Here is a 20,283-nt window from a genome sequence, read left to right on the forward strand (position 1 = left end):
CATAAAACGTTACCTGACTACTCTGGAAAGCTCCTGGACCTTTCTTGAGAAATCCTTGCATTAGGAAATATCCTGTCCGTGGTCTCACTTACACAGAGTCCATTGTATCTACATAAGAGTTCTGGTGCTTTTAAAAACCTGAGTTAAATTTTTTTGAGCTTTGCAGCAAAGCTGAAAAGAAGGAAGAAAAAAGAAGCATAATTCAGACCTGTCTTGACTTAATGAGATTATTATGGAATAGACGGATTCCTTTAGGATTTGCCAGAAAAAAGAAAAAAAAAAAGGGACAGGAAAAAAAGAAAAACCAAACGTAGCATCTATCAAGTTAGTTGTATGTATAAAAATTACACATGAGGAGTCCAGAGCTTGCCTCAGATACAGTAGTTGCCTCATACTCTAGAGTGATAACGTGACTGATCATCCTTCCTTGCTTCCTCTTAGAACAAGGGGGAGAAAAAGAAAAAGAGAGAGTAGTAATATATCTTCTGTTGCTAACGCTGATATGTGATCTAAAGGGATTTGAGCCAACTCGGAGAACTCTTTGAAACCAGCAGTAAAATTAATTAAGAAAGTTTGAGAGGGCTATGGATGGAAGGGATAATACAGGGAAGATTTCATTTAGCTTTGAAGAGAAGCCCTTCCTAAGCAAGTGTTTCACATTTGGGAGGAGGATGAAATTGCAAAATAATCCCTTTTTCTTCACATTTATTTTGGTTACTCCAGATCGTTTAAAACAGAAGTGAGTTGAGGGGGGGGGAGGTCTTACAGACACACAAATCCTAGTGTTGTTATCTAGAGAGTGATGCATTTTCTTCTGTGTCTTCACTTAAAAGACAATCCTCTTGCTTCTGGTACATGCACTTTCTTAAATGTCATGGGAAAAGTAGGCAGCATATTGAAGGTTGCTCCTAGTAGGAACTTTTCTTCATCCTTATTTTGCTGCTTCTATTTCATTTATGTCTGAGGAAGAAACCGTGTCATGCCTGTGCCAAAAGAAGACCCCTATGCTGCTTTTCTCTTCCTAATGCCACCTGGAGAATGCCTGGCACGTGGAATTTGGTGGCCATCCTCAACTGCTGAAAATGTCTGCTGAACTTTCCTTCCTTGAAGGCAGAATAGACTTCTAAGTGATTTGGTTTGGTTTTCCCTTTGCCTAAGTCCTAATAAGTGCTGGGGAAGACAGTGTGCACTTGCAGATTGCAATCTGCACAATGTTATTGCATGATTTTTACAGAGGACTTGGGAGAAATGTAAGTCTCAAAGTTGAAAATAACCTTTTTTGTATTACCTTCTCAAAATACAGTGTTTTGCAAATCCTAACCAGGAATTAAAAGTGTAGAGGATTTGGCAGAGCTATGCTTACACTTGCAAAAATTTCAAACCTATCTTTTTCTACAATCTGAAAATGCATGAGAGAAAAAACGTTTTCTGCTAAAGAAATAATGAAATTATTTTGAAAATAAAGTCCCTGTAGAGTCTTTGAACTACAAACAAAATGGAGTTGCCAGTCAAACTCCCCTGGTGTTACTGATAAAATACCAGGCTAATGTCAGTCAAAATAACTTTTTTTGAAATGAAATGCTTGATCAATCCTAAAAATTCAGGAATATTAAGCACAGCCAATAACAGAAGTCTTTGTCACCCACAGAAAAGAGAAAAATAGAAAGCCCTTAGCAATGGCTACTCTAATATCAATTTAACTTGGACACAGAATTGCAGAGACCTCATGCAGGCTTACTTGGCAACACTTACCTTCTTCAGTCCTCTGTTTCTATCATCCATTGCTATTTTTAGCCCCATCTGTAAAAACAGGTTTTTGCCAAGGAGCAAAGGCAGGATAAATTGCAAAAAGCATGTAAGCTAACAAAGAAATCGCAAAGCTTTCAGGACAGTCACAGTTGCGGTTTTGTTAAGCTGCTTCCCATTTGTTCCCTGGCATTGCATTACCTTTTTAGATCATAAAGCTACTCAGGCAAGAACTTGGTCTTTTGGCTTTTTTGCTTATGCTTAAAGCCTTCAGCACATTGTAGCTATGTAAATACATTACTTTTACAGAAGATCTGCGTTGCCCCGCTCCGAGGAGAACTGGGAGAATTTTGTTAAGTCATTTAGCAACAGTGCTTGGTACAAGCACCTGCAATAGTTGTGGGCAGCTTCAAGTTCTCAGCTCATGGTCTGCCTTTTCCGGGACGTATTACCTAGGTACAGTGCCATGCTAAAAGGTCAGCGTGGCCTGCAGGCAAGCCAGGAGCGATGTCTCATATCTGGCCAGCTCAAAATGTTGAAATAAGGAAATTTGTCAGCACCTTTCTGTGCAGCCATGCTGGAGAGGTCTTACTATCGCTAAAATGTCTAGGGTAACAAGCTGAGCATAGTCTGATGTGAAGATAGCCAGCTGTGGAGAACAGCTACCATTCGGGGCAGGACAACTTTTAGTTATTCAACATGGGCATTTTTGTACCATTGAGTAGCACACCTGGCTGCTAGCTGTCGTGCCAGGAAGGTATGGGTCTCCAGCGGTAAATCCTTTATCATGTCTGCCAGTGCTATGGAAATGTCTTGGACAGTCACTGGGTCTCAGGTGGCACGGGCTAGCAATGGGTAGGTGAATTTTGCCCAGAGGGGCTTCTTAGCTAGTGTGGTCCGTTCTTACAGCTCTAATTTGCTCTAACTGGTCGCTAATTGGAAGATGGTTTGTCCTGAATTGCTGATGGTTAGCAGTCACCTTCTAATTGCCATTTGTTCATATGTCTGTTCATGGTTTGATTGTACATAAATATCCTTGAGTGATGTTTTCTTTTGGCATGCATTTCTCAGGGAAGCAATGTGAGTACCACAGAGCTCTGTGATGTAGGGTAAAGATGTAGATGTTCTTTGTGTGTATGTAGTGAGTAAGGTATAGGGTTTCATCTGCTGTATCTACTAACAGTACTATTTACATGGTTAAAAGCACAACAATTACTGTACTAAATACATGAAAATGAATTATAGAATGCTAGCTGTGTGAGTGAGAAGGCTGGACTCCTTGAATTCAGTAGAAAATGTTGCTTTTTTCCTCTCTTTCCAGTAACCCCAGGAACTACATACAGTGCTTTTGTATGGCATCTCGTAACTTTAGCAAATACTGGTTCACAGAAATGGATCAGTCAGGTGGAAAATTCCTGCAGAGGAAGTGCAAGCCTTCCTCATCCCACGAGGAGCGGGCCGTGGAAACCAGCCACTCTCTATGTCTAATCAGACCTAACACGTGTAGCACCAGTGACATGCTAATAAAACTGTCAGGCTTCGGGACCAGTAATTTACACCCATGTTTTTAGATTCCCTGTAAGAAAAAAGAAACTCTCCTTGTGGATGAAAAATGATGTGTGAATCTGTAAGGGTAGGCTGAAAAGAAGCAGATGCTGACATTTCTAGAGTTAATATTTTTGCCTTAAAAACACATCTGTCATCAGCCTCCACTTATAAGGGCGGAGGAGCACTTATCTAAATAAACATGGCAGCTGTTTTATATGATGTGCTTGTTTTTTAAATAGTAAAAAATATTGTATCATTTTGAAACCTATAGCTGCCTTTAGTGTTAATTTAAAATAATAGGTTGGAGTGCGTAGCTGTTCTCTGCTTTAGAATAATTTCAGATGACACTTTCTCACATCGTCTGAAAACCTCCCTGCAAGGCCAGCACAAGTAGAGGGAAGGTTAATAACTGGAAGTGCGTGCAGCTGAGAACACTGCAAATGCTGAAAACTTGTTGAGGAGAGAGTTCTGGATTGTAATCTCAGGAGCGTGTTAAAAAAATGAAGAGTAGGGGAAAAAAGACAAGAACTTTTGGAGAAGTAAATTATCAGAGTTCTCTGCCTGTCAGGGGATGAGGGTTACAATATAAATAATTCACATTTTTTCAAACGTCTTTGCTCTGCTAATTAACTTACTTCTTTCCAGTAGTTCAACAAATCCTCCGCATAAAAATGTATGATTCTGTTTCCTATGGGAATCTTTAATGAGTCACTTTACACTGATTTTAAGACCATTTTACATCATTAGACAGGTACAAAGGAGACTTAACAGGGCCAAGGAGAAACCTACACTTGCAACCAAACCCAAATTTTATTTGCTTGCTTATTATTTCTCTTAGGGACTACTAATGGCTTTTGGTCATGAGGCAGTAAGCCAAATATAAGAATGCATTGTAATTTGCATTTCCAATTGCATGTGGTGTGACCACCATTCTTAGTCTTAACATGATTTAAGTATTTTCTGAAATGCAAAATGCAGAAAGATCTTCCTGTGTGAGAAGTCCCAGAATGTGAAAAATTCTTCCTTTGGGGTATATGCTCTCTTCATTAGGCCCTAGAAACATAATCCTTCTTTCTAGACAACCTAATGGTTTCATATGGATCTTTTCATTTTTGACTGCTCAGTGGTGTTGCTTTATCAAGAGGATGATGGAGTGCCTTTGCCTTGGGCTGCACCTCTATTCTGAAGTCCTTTGGTTAGTTTTACCTTTAGTTGGAAAGGTAGATACAAGTATTTCTGACTCCTCTGGCAGTCTTTTTGAATGAAGTTGGCCATGTGCTGTGGCCTGAACATGGTCTATGTATATGATCTTGCAAAGAATTTAGATATGAGGCTAACCAGTTTGTGAATGTCATGTGAGCTTAGCTTGGAGATAAGTGCCAAGCTGGTTGGCTTGCTGTAATGGTGCTGATCCAGAGCAAGGACAGCAGCAGGCCTTTAGGCAGGTGCCAGAAGAGCTGGCCTGGCCAACATATAGCCAGCCCTGGTGTGCTATAGGTGCCTAAATAGTTAAACCCATATTTCTGTAGGTTCTACATCATGCCTAAGCTGTCCCTGAGGAACCTACGATCTTTATAGATCTGGGCATCAGCCCTTTACAGATGCATTGCTGCCAATGAGAAGCCAGTAATTAGCAACAGGATCCCACTAATAAATTAACAGCAGTAGCTGGATATGAACTTTATTGTGAAAAAATTGGAAGAAAAGACAGGGGAGACCTCAGACCTGAGTACACGGTCATGGTCCACGCAGGGGCGTGAAGGAGGAACAGACTTTTTAGGGTTTCATCCACCCTCTCCCCATGTATGTGTAGATGACTCGCAAGCCAGGAAGGAGGGAAAAAAACTGAGATTCCCCTATCAGTCTTGCTAGCCAGGACTGGGAAATGTCAGAATTTGCTGCTGATGCTTCTGTAAGTCATTACCCCTGGAGGAAGGAGGAAGCGGTAGAGGAACTGTGACTTGTAAATGATTCCTAATCAAAGTGCTCCCAAGGCTGTTCCTGGAGAGCTGCAGATTCCTCAGCACCCTTGCTCAGGCTTGCGTTTAAGACTAAAATGTGTTACTTTCCCTTGATCACAAGCTGGAGTATGCCCCACCCTGGAGTAAATCCAAGCCGTATGTCTGGGGCGGGACAGCTCTAGCTAGTGCGAAGTGGTGGAATTGCGCACTGCACTGTGTATTAGGGATGTTACTGTAGATAAGTACTGTTGGCCTACAGTGAGTCTAATCCCACACCACTTGAAGTAGACTGAAGATACCCCTGTGACTGTTTCATTGTAGGAACAGTTTTGTAACCTACTGGTTTCATAAAGGTAGCCTAGTTTTCCTGAAACTTTATTTCCAAGAAATCCTTTGAATGAGCTGCAGTTTAATGCTTTCTCTTGCTGAAGTCTGCATAACACTTTAAAATGTATTTTTAACTCTCTTTGCTAAGTGCTTAGGACAAACAGGATCTCCTGTTAATAAAAACCTTTGATGGATGCATTAAGGAAGCAGTGCGTATGTAATGCTATATTTCCTGAGGTTACCTCAGCAGTGTATGTGGAGCATAACATTTAAGGAGGGTACATGCACGTATAAAGGTCTTGTAAAAAGCTAGAAGTAGTGTCCTTAGTACTACTACAACAGTATGGTTTATTTTACCATGGCTGTTCTACAGATATCAGTGTGCCTTATCATCAAACCTTCAGGCAAGTGCATCCATAAATTGTAGAAACCGCTGGTAAAGGATTAAGTCTCAACCTCTCCAATACCTCATTGCCCTGGATCACTGAAGGAAATTTGTTCTCTTTGCTTGTGAATGCAACAGTGATTTGGTGTGGGCTATTCTGGCAGGTTTTGATGTAGTAACAACTTTTCCAAATTCAGGTGTGTAGGCCCCTTCTTCTAAATTGTGTGCTTTTTTCCTATTCCAAGAACAACCCTAGTTGGTTTCATTCATGACCTTGTTTATACATTTGCACCTCCAAAAAATGAAGCTTCAAACCATGCGATGAAATGAAGTTCATATTATCTACAAGAAAGTATCCGCACCACTGGAAATAAAGCCTTTATTTTGTATCTAAACGCCAAGTTTCAGAATTTGGGCATTTGGAGATTTAATTCACTCGAATCTTGCAATTTAGTCCTCCAGATATCTTAAGGCGAATTATTTAAAACTAACGCTCTAAGGCGAAGCTGTGCGGATACATCTGTAGAGTTTCTTGTTGTGACCAAGTATTTTAAAGAATGATGATGAAGTGAGAGTCAGAATTGTCACCTTTCTCAGGACCACAATGGTGCTAGTATTCTGCGTGTGCAAGAAACACGCTGGGGACACTGGAGGGATTTAATAACTGTATCTCTGCGAACGGACTGTTCAGGAGGAAAAGCTGTTCTCAGAAGGAAGACCAGTACTGTGCTGTAATGTGGGAATTGGAAGTGGGGGTGAAGGTGGTGACCGATAGCTGCCGAAGTGTGGGGTTTACAGGAGTACCGTTGACTGTAGGACATAGCAAGAGAAGCTCGTAAGGCAGTATCACAAAGCTTATGCTGCAGAAAAAGAAAAAAAAGGAAAACCTTTGTACAAGTTGATCTTATGAAAAGCAAGTGCTATTTATATAACTACATTGTGGCAGTGGCTATCATTTTGCAAGCATCGGGTTAGGACTTTGAAATGTTATGCAAATGCACTGGTGGTGTATACACAACTGTACACCCACTGGACTGTGCTTCATGTGTTCTTGATGCCAATGAAAACAAAGCAGCCTCCAGCTGATTCAGGGGAAAAGTCATGGCTGCAAGAAGCCAGGACCTGCTTTACAGAGCTACTGCTCTGCTTCTAATAACCGAAGTTAGGAAAGTCCCTTGGATTTAACCCTAACTTTCTTATTATCTGGGATGGGACGTGAATAAGCTGAAAAAGCTTGTTAGTGATTTTTAATAGTTTTTCTGGCCACAGACGGTTTCCAGCATAACATGTTTTATTGCAATTTTTCATAGAAACAGTTCTTTTTAGAAGAGAAATAAATAATCATGTGGCTCATGGCAAAGCTTCCATATTCACTGGAGACCTCTGGTGTAACAGCTAAATTAATCACGAACTCTCTCCTGCAGTGGCATGCCAGAATCGTTTCCTCGCCAATGTCTTTGCTTCCCTTCTGCTGTCCCCACGAAACTGCTGCTCTTTTACCCCCAAGGTGCTGCAGAGCTCTTGCCCCTTTCTGCAGTGTGGGGCTGCCTTCCTGGTCCATTCCTACTGAAGCGGTTACCTTGGCTCTTTTTTCACCATTGCCTTGTGTGAATTCTGGGATTTTTGTTCAAAATGCTGTCATCCAAAGCGGACTGAAAATCAATTGAAAGACTCCCGCTGATTTGTAAGGCCTTTGATGCAGTCCTTGCCTACATCTCACCTTAAAATCTACCTCTTCCACCACGTGTAGGCTCTTCTAACCTCCAGCACTACAGAAAGGCATTGTGCTATAGTGAGTGCTGTATGGCGCTAGATCCATATCCCGCTTTTCCCTAGCAGCATTCAGAGAGATGACCTCACGCTGTTTGAGTGTGCCCTGTGCACCAACTGGCAGGGAAATTAGAGGGGGAAGCATGGCCTGTAGAAGGATATCTGGTTTATAGGAAACATCAAAGTATGCGTGGAGGGTACGTGCATTGGTACCTGTGGTTGTGGCATTTCTGTTAAGTAGCTTTCTTAATAAAAAGAGCTAGTTTTAATTTCAGAAGTCTGAAGCCTTTTGATATTACTACCCAGCATGAACTATATAAGATGCAGCGGCAGCAATCAATTTAATTCCTGCAGCAAGGAAGAGTTTGATTAGTAAGTGTGTGAAATGGCAGCAAGTGATGGAGGTGATGTGAAAGGATTCAGACTAGAGGAAAAGCTGGGTTTGAGATGCTGGCCAATCATTTCCATGCTGAAAGCAAGGACTAACCTGCCATGTAGCACTGAACATTGTGGGTAAAGTTGAGAAAAGGAAGATAATTTTTTAGATATTGTCTCACTGGGAAAAAAGTTCTGAGAAGGAAGAGAAGCTCTGTTGCTGGAAATAGTGCCTGGGATAATTAAACAGCCCACAAAGGTGTTTGAGGTGCAGTGTGAATCCAGACATCTCTGAGCTCTAGAGAGATACTGTTGATTTTTTTAACTATCATCTAGCAGGAGGAGGAACAGGCACTTAAATTACAGAATTGAAAGCTCTGGCTTCTACATGTAACTTTAGAGACATTAAGGAGTACCTAATGAAAGATGGCATAATTTGTGGGACAAATTATTTCAGCTTGCAGGAGAAATTTGTTGAGAGAGAGAGATCTATCCCTGGAAAAAACCTGAGCTGTTGAACTGTCCGGGAGAAGGATCAATAAAATAATAGCTCCCAAAGCAGAACAAGTATGTGGGCTCTAGCTGAAAGCATCCAGTACTCAGTGTAGTTGCAGTCCACTCTGGAACACAGGTATCATGAATCCATACAGGTAATGGGAAAAAGAAAGGAAGAAAAATGCCTTATCTCATAGGAATGGTGCAGTACATATGGGATGCAGACCTGCCTTATGTTGCCCTGCTAACCTAGCAATAGAGAGATTGTTCCAGGAGCAGCAGCGGTAGTGAAGCTCTGTCTGTATACATGTGTTGCCCTTGCTCCTTTATCTGCCTGACTGCAATGATCTGAGCTCTCCTCCAGCCCCTCCATGACACGAGCACCAAGCAAAAGGCAAGATGCTGCCTGGGCAGCCAGCTGCTGCCTCCTTGGAAGGACACTCTCTGCAGCAGTCTGGTTTTGACAAAACTTGTAGGAACTTAATGTCCTTGAGATCTTAATGTCATTTTGATTTTTGCTATTTTATCCCTATGTGCCTTTTTCAGAGGAGTCACTTGACCATTTGTGCCTGGAGCTGATCAGGGATTCACAAGCTACAGGTGTGCCTGGTTTATGCCTGCATAAGCCTTCTTTCCTTAGGAAATCAGCCTGAAAGGGGAAAAGTACACACCGCGATTGAACTTTTCAAGGCTTCCAAGTGAAGAGGGGCTATTTACAACATCACTTTCAACAGAGCCAAGAGCTCAGTGCGTAAGCCCTGGAGGGGAGAGGGCTGCTGGCTGTTCAGCTGCTAGACTCTGCAGCTAGGCTGTTGGGTCAGCAAGTGATTTGATTTCAGCTGGATTGTGAAGCCAGATGCAATATAATCCCAGCGACACTTCTGCACAGTGCTATTAGACTGGAGAAATATGACGAAGTGCTGGTTGCGCTGAGTCCCCCAGCTGACAGCAGAGAGCCGCCTGACCTTCTCTGAGGAGCCCTTCTGCAGTTCCAGCAACTGTGAAATTTTAGGAGCAGTGTCTCTGCTTATATGTACTTAAAGAAAGCTACTGTGCAACCCCAGATTTCGTTTTCCAGAATGTTCCCTTTCACCCAGGGCAGTAAATACCCTGGTCCTCCACCTCCTCACACAGGAGGGTCAGTCCAAATCATTTTTCAAAACTTGAAAGAACCTGGATTGGCAACAGTCCGATTTCAAAGTGGGGAGCCATACCCCAGAACAGTGTACTTTACTCTGTAAGAGGATGCTGTGGTGTTTCAGATGTGCATTTGCAAACAAACACAGCACCCCACTCCCCTCTGAAAAAATTTCTTTACTTCAAATAAGCAGTCCCAGGAAATGTGGCTCTTCAGAAGCAGAATAGATGGCAAGATTGAGTTGGATTGGCACTTACACGGAGTCACTTTGTACACATGGTCTTTGGTTGATGGAAAGCATGACTGTATTTTAGAGGCTTCATCCTGCCCTAAATTACTAACTAATGGGTAATTTAGATAATTCCTCAGCAGCAGGACACAACCACATAAAAACTTCCAAAAGAGGGAGGCTTTTCGGTTCCTTGTTTTAGGTCAAGATGTTCTAACTCTGTAACACTTTGCAACTGCATTTGCAATGTGCTAGGAGCTTGAGGACATGAATTTACATTAGTTGTAGACAGCTAATTGAACTTTCTTATTAATACAGCTTGCTGATGACACAGTACACCTAACTACTTGGATCATAAGGGTGCACATGACGGGAGAGGTGGTGGGGTCAAACTCCTCCCTGCTAGAAATTGGTGGAGTTCTTTAGGCTTCTGTTGGCTGTGTCAAGGAATGCCTTTGCATCAGATTGAGAGAAAACAAGGGGAAATGATAGTTTAAGAATTCTGCCTTTACTTTGCCCCAGAGTTTGCTCTAGAAATTTATTCATGAGAATCTTTCAATTTGCCTTTTCTTATATGTACAGATTTTAGCTAATATTTAAGACAATAGTTTATATCCACATTCATCTGCATGATCTGGTACTAAAATGAAGGAGAGGTCTTTAGAGCATTTGCTGCACATGCAGTTCTTACGACACCAGTTCAGACTGTCACTAGGACCACTTTCTAAAGCCTTCCTATAGGAGCGATATCCCAGCAAAAATAGGGTTTGAGATCTAGATCCAGAGTTTAAAGATCTAGTGCACTCACGGCAGTATAAATACCTGTTGTTTTGAACTGAAGATCAAGATTTTCCTATGTGGAATTTTATCCAATATTTTCTAGAGAGGCATTTAAAAAATCCTAGTCTAGACAATAGATCTGGCTGCAGGGATGTGGGAAGCTCTGGCTTGTCTGCCTGTTTGCTGAACTGATTGATGTGCTGTTTGCTTTTAGGCTGAGAACTGTTTTGCTACTTTGTGCATTTCCTAAAAACCTTCTGTGTCCCATGACCCTTGCAGGAAACTCTCACTGTGCACGACATGGCTGCTTAAGGGACCCTGAAATACTGCGTAAGGGTGAAGTTACTCCCAGAGGCTCTCTGTCACATACTGCACCAGCATTCTTATAAAAACTGGAGTGTCTTTCATGTGATTTGGGGGAGAACACCTATTTTATTTCCAAATTAAAACCACGCTCTAAATATGGTATCCTCTCAACTTTTGTGCCTGAAGTCTACTTACGTGACACATCAGGGACTGTACATCTGATTGTAAACCCAAGGTACAGGTTTATAAGCATGCAATTCCAGGGGCGTCTTGAAGATGTTTGCATAGTGTATGTTCGTGACTTGTTTTATGTATTTAGTACACATTTGGGAGGTTGTGGAAGTCTTTACTATCACACAGTTGTTAATATGTCAGACAGAGCTCCTGGTGACCAGTAAGTCACATAGGAAGCTTTATACACATCAGTGAATGTGGTGTAGTGAAATAGGAGTCCTGGTATGCCTCAATCTTTTTTTTTTTCCTTTTTTTTTTTTTTTTCCCCAGAATGGTAATACTCATCATTATCTGAATCCCAAATTATATGTCTGTCTCTTTATCAGCACATTTCTATTCATTGCCTTTATGCCATTGCTGTCATAAAAATGATAATGTCTCTTAATATGTGTATGGTGGCTGTAGTCACCTGCACTGTGCTAGAGCAGTTGAAGACAGTCACCAGTTGTGTGTTTATTTGGCTGCTTTTGCCACTGGCACGGGGCAGACTTGCTCAGTAGTGACCCTGTGGAACTTTCAAAGGTATTTTTCATGCTGGTGGCGTAAAATCTTTATTCATAGCTGGAGACAACCTTGAACATCTGTCTTAGTTCTTACAGCAACCCCTGCTGAGGCTGCAGTGTGCATCTGACCCTGCTCTAAATATCTGGAATATGTATCCTGGAGTTGAGAGAAATGTCATGTTGATATTTCTTTATAACTTTTTTTCCCCCCCATAAGGATAGCCTCACTGGTAGCAAATGAAACCTTTCGCACTTCTCCTAGAATGAAAGTTAAAAATAAATGCCTACAATCCACTGTGGGCTGAATCCTAATGCCAGCACTTAGACAAAATATTCTGCAAAATCAATGGAAATTTTTCTTCTGTTGGAGGATTAGCAGAGTCTTTCAAGCACAAGGTGAACATAGGGCAAAACTAGGGAGGAATCTTTTTTAGATGATTTATAGTTTTACTAAAGCACAGAGATAAAGCCTGAAAGTGAAATGGAAAATGAGATGCCCACAAGAAACATGGTTCTTGATAATACTAAAGTTAACCTTTAACATTACATAACATGTATATAAAATATTATTAAGTTTAGACATGCTTGTTATCAGTAGCAAATAAATTGGCAGTATGGAAACCTCTGTCCTCCTGAGATTTCACGAGTGCTTTCAAAATCTGCTTATTGCAAGGGCAGCTCTGCTGTTGGTGGTCACTGTTTTCGCTCTCATGGTAGATGAAGCCTAAGGCTCTTGGAGATGAATTGCAGCAGGCTCCCAACCTTTGGGGAGTTTTTGGACGGACAGTTTTTTTCTGCGGACATTTTTTCTCTCCATCTGTCCTAGCACACAAGCTGCATACATGCTGTGCACCAGGCATGTGGGTAGCCTGCCCAGAAACTGCGCTCTATCCTTCATCCAGTGTCTCCAGCAAAGTCAGCCACAGCCTGGCTAGGTGCATCTCTCAACTCTGCCAAGTTTCTTGTGTCCTTATTGAACAGTGAAGTATCATAGCTGAGGTAGAAGCTTAGCAGAAGTGGATGGGTGGGTAGCTAGACTAGCTCCATGCTTTCATTTTAGGAAAGACTCGTTGTCTTTCTCAAAGATGGACCTCTCGTGGGAGAGTTAGAAAGTGCTATTTCATCTTCACCTCTCTTCTGTCTCTTGAGAAAGCTGCTGAGATGAGACAATACCACAGTCCATACCGCTCACCGAGCCGATGCCAGGGAGCCTCTTGCTTTGTTTTGCATATATGAGGGAGCAGCAGGAGTGACAGTGGTTTTTTTGTCTCTGAGGAGGAAAGTGTATCTTTTCATTGTAGACTATAGATTTCTTACAAAATCTGTTACCTCCAGAGGACTGTGGACTGCAGCAGCATCCCCTGATTAAGGCTTCACGTAACTATCGCGCAAGGATTTATTTGTATTTGACAGGAAGCAGATGTCACTTGTACTTTATTGGTCTGTGCTAGCTTCCAATTCAGGTTTGGTTTTACTGGAAGGTGTTGCTTCAGACCTGGAATATTGTGGCTGACCGGGAGATGTTGTACTTAACAGGGAAATGTGAGCGAAAAGCTGTAGATGTAATTGGGAGGTAGAGGGGCAAGGTGTTTACTGTGCAGTTCCCGCCCTGGCTTAGGCCATCCAGAGCCAATCTTTTTGCTCTCCTGAGTTATTTTTTTTCCCCTTTATTTTTTTGTTGAACTTTTGTTGCACTGGTTTTTTTCTATGCAGCTCTATTTCATGCAATTTAAAGCACTGGCAGCACTAGCTAATCCTGCTTTGAAAGCTAGTATTCTGAATGCTTTGTGAGTTTTGAATTGCGATGACTGAGGCTTTTAAGAAAATAGAAGTATCACGTAGGTTCTGACATTTCCTTATCGTGCCCAATGAGCTATCTTTCTAAGCACTGTAGGGCAAGTAGAATCATTCTTACTTTAAATGGTACAGATTAATTTCAGACTGTTTTTGAACTTGCACCCTAGCAAGAGTAGCAGTGGGGTAAAGAGAGAGATGCAACTGGACTTAGTTTTGTGCAGAGAAGGGGCCAGTACAAAAGGTAAAAAAGGAGCTGTAAACAAAAGGCTGAAATGAAGAAATATTTCATATTATCCATGGCATTTTGTATTTTAAAAAGTGTCGATACAACAGGCTGCAAAGGCAATGTCTCAATAATGTGCTAAGCCTGAGCTTTGATTCAATCTGTCAGAGAAGCAAGACTCCAGAGCAGATCTGCAGGGGCGTAGGATATGTGAATGTTAAATACAGGACCTGTGCTCACCATGTGTTGGATCATCGCTTTATCTTCCATGGATGTATCCCTGATCCTGTCCCCAGACTGGCTGTGGTCTCCATGCCCTACTTTCCCATTTGCTGAATTGTCACTGAAGTTTGAACTTTGTCTTCTCTTAGCCTTTTTCCCCAGGCTGAATGACGGCACTGCTTCAGCGAGCCCTTATTTGGTATTTTCTCTTTCATTCTGCACCTGTGGCTCTTCTCACAGAGCTATTCCCTGAGCATCATAAGGAACATCAGTGGAGAATTCATTTCATTTTGTCAAGTTTCTGGTCTGACCCTTAATTTAGAGGAGTCATTCCAGTCTACAATAAAGTCTGTGTTCCTGCATGCCACGGTGAAAGAATTACGAGCAGTCCTTAGCCATGTGCATTCAGGATGCTTTGGTAGCCCCACGGGACAGGTAGACTTCAGTGCCTGAAAACTTATTATAGAACGGGGGTACAGTCAGTATGTTATTTTCTGTATAATAGTGTATATGTGGGTCTGCCCATTTGTGAAAGCTTTTATATGATTCACTGAGGCCATTAGGAGTGGAATGGCATACCATCATTTCAGAGCTTTTAAAAATGAACAGCTTTTTCCGTCTTTCCCCAGGGAGCCCCGAGAGGCATCCACATGTAGGTGGGAGGAGACTGTTCATAAGTCTTCCGTCACAGCATCCGGGAACACAAAGCTTATTGCTGGGGTGATCCTGCAGCTCTGAGTGATAAATAAGGCAGGGCAGTTAGATGAAAAGGGCTGACTTCTCTCACGAAGACAAAGGTGGACTGATTTTTAAAGTTTAACAACCTGGACCTCTCATGAGCGTATGGAGCACATGTTGGTAAAGGGTCCAGAGCTAAACACAGTATTTTATAAGCATGGTGAAGTATTCGGGCAACAGAGCAGAATGAGAACAAAGATCTATATTGACTGACTTAATCTTAGACATATATCCTGTGCTTTCATCTTTGCTGTGCTTTTTGCCTCTCTCTGTTTCTGATATTCATTGATACACCAGGATATATCCAGTCCAGGTTGCTTTTTTTTTTTTTTTTTTTGCCACATTAATTCTCAAAATTTTCATATGCCCTCTGGGTTTTCAGTCCTCTGAAGAAAGCAGACCTTCTGGGTTTGCATAGTTGGACTCGGAGGCTAACAAGAATGTGCTTTCTTAAGTGATTTTGGCTTATTTGGTTTCTGAGGTCATGGACATAGTGGAAGAACACCTGCTCTCATCTTGCTTCAGCACTTAATCCCTGTCCCAGACAAGCCTAGAAGGGCACGGCACAGGAGGTGAAGAATAGTGTAAAAAATTGCTCAATAACTTTTTTGAACATCCGGAAAGGTTCATGGATAATGGTTTTATTCTCCCTGGTTTTCTCATATCCACACCAAGAAATAAGACAGAAAGAAGCTGTTTCTTCAACTATTACATTCATTGCTTGAGAGAATGAAAAAATATGAATAATCCAAGGTGTCTGCAAGCAATATATAAAGTGTCGAAGGACAGTCGTACATGTTCCTTGTATGCCTGATGCAAGCAGAAATTTCTGTCGGCAAATACTGCTTTGACTAAAGCTTTTCAAGACCTGTTACCAGTCTGTGTGGGTGTGTGCACGTCTACTTGACATTTTGCTTTATTTTTTTGCTAACTGAGCCTGTTTTCCTTCAGGGTGGCAGGACACAGTGCATCCAAGAAGTCTGCCCCATTCTCTCATGTCCCCAGCACCTCAGTCACATTCCTGCTGGACAGTGTTGCCCCAAATGCTTAGGTGAGTGTTTATTTCCCTGGGAATTTTGTAATTCATATGGTATTTTTCTGCATAGCATCTTTTATACCAGTATTTCACAATACTGGTAAATTCTGGGAGGTGGAAGAGACAGTGTTGCTCAGTGGAGTTTATAATCTACAGGTTTAAACAGGTACTCAGGGTCAGTGTGTAGGCTTGTGATGGGTGATACTAAGCAAGCAGCCACAGAAGAGCATTTGAGCATAGACCCGTTGGTTTGCTTAGAGTGACAAATATAGGGATGTTTCCCACCTTCATTACACGTGTTTTACAAAGGAGGTTGAGTCAGGAGGAAATGTTTCATTGGAATTTGCCACACAAAAAAGGCCTCACCCTCTCATATTTTTATTCAAGTGTGCATTTGCATTCTTGGTTTTGAGGTCAGAGGAAACTTCTGGACTGAAACTGCATTCTTCGAAGCTGTTGTCAGAGAGGCCAGGGACCCAGGAGTTTGCCTCATGGTTGCCTTCTTAAGGTGGAATCACAGTTTCAGCCAGGAATATTTTCAATTACATCTTTCCAATACATTTGAAAGGAGTAAGTCAGAGGCCTCTAAGAAGGGCTAGTTCTTTGATGTCATGCCAAGGAAGGCACTGACTTTCGAGAGTCCTTATGTTGCTCTTACCATATCCACAGATCCCACAGGTTAACGTTCCTCAGCATGTGTCCCTCTATTTCATAAACAAGGAGCACTTACATCCTACCAAGTAAATTAGCTTTAATTTGGTCTATGAGGTTATAACTAGGTTTGGAAAATTTTAAGAGCTGATAATTCCCAGTTCTTCAACAGAAGCTTTTTGTCATTTTGACCATATCTTTACTACTATCCAAAGTCCGTTTCCAGGGCTAGGTCAGGGGTACAGAGAGATCTGGCCTTAGAGGGTTACTAGAGGGTTGCAGCTTCTTATAATACTTAACATTTTGACTGCTTGAAACAAACCTGAATTTATTTATTTATTTATTCATTCGTCCATTTGCTACTTGAGAAGTGCTACAGATAAATGTCTGCCTGGAACATTTAACCGCAGTATCAGAGAGTAATACAGTAGAGGAACGAAATGGAGAAGAACACAGTCCAAACACTGAGGTTCTACTTTGGCTAAGGACATTTTTCCTTTCCTTCTGTAAACTCCCCTTGTCCTCTCCACCACATGCTTTTCCCAAGTGAACCTTCCCCTCCTTGATCTAGGCATTCAAAACCCAGCTTTAATTTTTGACTATTTCATGGGGATTTTTCTACAGATTCTTTTTTCCCTCTTAGAAATGTCTGTAAATGAGTTCACTAATAATAATGATTTTCTTTTTATGTGGTCTCCATTCTAAAGCATGTCATATGCCTGTGAACAGATAATGTCTATTCACAGGGAAGTGTTGAAAGTTTTGAAGCAGAGGTAGAGCCAAGGGATGTGTAGCACGCTGCATGGCAGTCAGGAAGGAGAAACGTTTTCAAGGATGCTGAGGCATGGCTTTTAAAGTATCATGTGGAGGACCTCCCTGCAATCGAATTCCTGATACTCAGTGTATATAGCTTAGAAGAATGCCATGGACTCTACAGGGACTTGAATTATTAGTTTAACTAGTGGTTATGAGCCAAAAAAGCCAACCATTAAGCCAATATCTTCACTACCACATCTTTTAAAGTGGTAGCTCTTTTGTCCGTGTTTTTTTACCAACTCTTTGAACTGGGTTGGCCACCCGGAATTATCCTGGCAAGAGGGTGTGAGAGAGAACTGGACTTTTGTTCACTTGTTGACATAAGTTGTGCGATTGAAGTCCTGGCCCCACATAGAGCAGTAGGGGCGTTGTTACAGGCAGAACTATGCTAGGCTTTGCCCATAACTGGAGCATGGATGTAGAGCTGTCCCTTTTAGGGCTACTGAGCATCCTCACCTGATTTCGTGTGTCAGTCCTGCAACAGAAATTAAGCCTTTTCAGAAAGATGCACACTCAGTAAAAGGAAGGCTGGTTTATGCAAGCACAGATTAGTCCGAGGTAGCTAATTTGCAGGAGAGAGATGTTCGAATTGTGTCTAAATGAACAACAGCAATTATTTCTTAACTTTTGTTCAATAGTAATTTTAACATTAGATTTGTAAAAACTCAAGGCTAATCCAATGGCTTTTGCTGAGTGCTTATCCTTTTGTTCACTTACATCTCAGAGGAAAATGGAACCTTTTTCTTTTAATCTGTTCTACATTTATCAAGAATTATTGAAAAGGGAAGGAATTGCAGTGTGCCAGGACCTGGTCATTTGAGAGCTAAAGTATTGACCTAGTAGTTGGTGACTTCTTGTATGTACTTATAGTGGCCATTCCCTACCTCGGAATTGATGCCTATTTGACATCAGACCTCAGAAATGATAAGCCGGGAGACTGGCTGCCACTCATAAAAGGACTTATTAGTTGGCTGCCACCAAATATAAACAGGGGAAGGTATTCAAACCCAGGAAGATAAGTATAGTGTTTTTGTAAAGAGCTCCTGTTCATGCATCATAATGGTAACTTGTTTAAAATAACCTACAAGGAAAAAAGCTGAGGAATAAGAGAAGCTTGCAGAACAGCAAAGTGTGTTGCAGCTTGGATCTGAAAATGCTTGCAGGATTGCAGGACTTCAAGAGGGATTTGATATGGATGCTGCCTTCCCTGTATAGTGCTCTAAACCTTGCCTCGCTCTCATGAAACCCAAGTATTTTATGGGATATGTAAACTAAATATGTTATGTTGCCCTCATTCTGCTCATAAACCATGCAAATGCCTGTATTTCTTGCAACCTTGTGTGAACATAGTACACCAAACTATCTTAATGAGACTGGACAACACCTATGTGTTTTTTGCATCAGTGTCACTGAGTTGATGTAGTTTGGCTGCTGTGAACCCCTGAGGTAGATATGCTAAAACCAGTTAAGGCTGCTTTATTTGATAAGTTATTGCATTAAGTTAAAGACTGTTTAAATTAGTTTAAGTGTACCTACCCTAAGAGTTTGTAGTGCTTACTTTTTATTCCTTTAGCTGCAATGTGCACTTTATGATGAGAAGGAGAAGAAAGATTTTTCCAATATAAACATGCCATAAATCATATTTATATTCCCTCCCACGGTAGAATTTCTACAGATGAATATGTGCTAGAAGAACAGTGAACTGTTAAAAGTACATATTTTTTTCACACCAAAATGGAAACACATAGCAAATGACACATTGCACATGAATTTGATCTGGTGACAATAAGCCCTACTATTTTTGTTGACAATATGGCATCTTTTCATCCACATTCTGTTTCTATTACTGTTTATTTATATTCAGGACAGAGGAAAGTGTTTGACCTCCCATTTGGAAGCTGCCTTTTTCACAGCAACGTGTATGATAACGGGTCCTCATTTATTTATGATAACTGCACAATGTGTACGTGCAAGGTGAGTCCACAGTGCTTTGGTATTGTGTGCTGCTGGTTGTCTGGCTTAGCAGTAATTTGTTGAGCTGTGGAACTGTAAGCCCTGATACTGTTCTTCTTTGGCATCTTGTGTGGTCCCTGAGAATCTGATCTGAAGAGCACTTGCAGTTGTGCTAGGAAAATTTAAAAAGTTACTAACTGCCTCAGCTGAGACATGATGCTTGACTGTGTGATGCAAATTGAATTTACTCAGATTATGTGATCCTCTTTAAGTTTGCATTACAGTGGAAGAGGAGTTTCTAAATCTCTGCTGAAGGGCAGTGATTTTTTTCTTTTAGTTCCTCTAACATGACTGTGACCACTTGCACTTTTGCACCTAGGCTAAAAAATGAAAGAGTCACCAAATCAGTAAGATTTTGCAGGCCAACAAGAAGCACAAGCTGGGCTTTAGCTTCACAGACCATGAAAGATTCCCTTAATCCAGTAAATAATTTTTATTTTCTCTGAGCTGACCTATTCAAAGCAGTTGGGCTGTACCTTGGGTGGATGCAATGACTGAGCAAGCAGAAATGTTATGGTAAGGACACACAGGAGAAAAAACATCTTGGTGATGATTTCATGATTTCGTTTTGTCCTTTTACCTAGGATTCAACAGTGATATGTAAGAAAAGGTGCTTACTTCCTGGTGAATGCAATAAAAATAAAGACCAGTGCTGCAAGGAGTGTGTCTCATATATCTCTCCTGAGGAAGTGAAAGTGTGCAAATTTGGCAATAAGATCTTCCAGGTAAAGTGTCAGATGTGGCTCAAGAATAAATGCCATTTTAACAGCTGAACCAGCATGAGTTTACCGTAAATGAGTATTATGGCTTTTTTTTTTTAGCAGAATCCTCAGCATCCTGGTTGATGATGGAACAACTCAGAGGCAAAGCTTTGCAAAATTTGCTGTCTGCTATTTTTTTTCTGAGTTTGTGTAAATTGTGCTGATGCACAGCAGTTAAAGCTTAGTTCCTCCTTGATGTGACGTGTTGTCTCCCTCTCTCTATGCAGAG

At 41.3% G+C, this 20,283-nt stretch overlaps 1 protein-coding gene across 4 annotated transcripts in view; it reads left to right on the forward strand.

Annotated features, from left to right (window-relative positions):
* The window catches only part of BMPER (BMP binding endothelial regulator), a 150,983-nt gene that overhangs the window by 60,131 nt on the left and 70,569 nt on the right, over positions 1 to 20,283 (forward strand). For all 4 annotated transcript variants that reach the window (XM_054817378.1, XM_054817380.1, XM_054817381.1 and 1 more), the window contains 3 exons: positions 15,729 to 15,828; positions 19,145 to 19,254; positions 19,878 to 20,018. In XM_054817378.1, the coding sequence (XP_054673353.1) occupies positions 15,729 to 15,828; positions 19,145 to 19,254; positions 19,878 to 20,018 (351 nt within the window). The remainder of the gene's footprint in view (positions 1 to 15,728; positions 15,829 to 19,144; positions 19,255 to 19,877; positions 20,019 to 20,283) is intronic.

This window comes from Grus americana, chromosome 2 (assembly GCF_028858705.1).
Source record: "Grus americana isolate bGruAme1 chromosome 2, bGruAme1.mat, whole genome shotgun sequence".
Taxonomy (NCBI): domain Eukaryota; kingdom Metazoa; phylum Chordata; class Aves; order Gruiformes; family Gruidae; genus Grus; species Grus americana.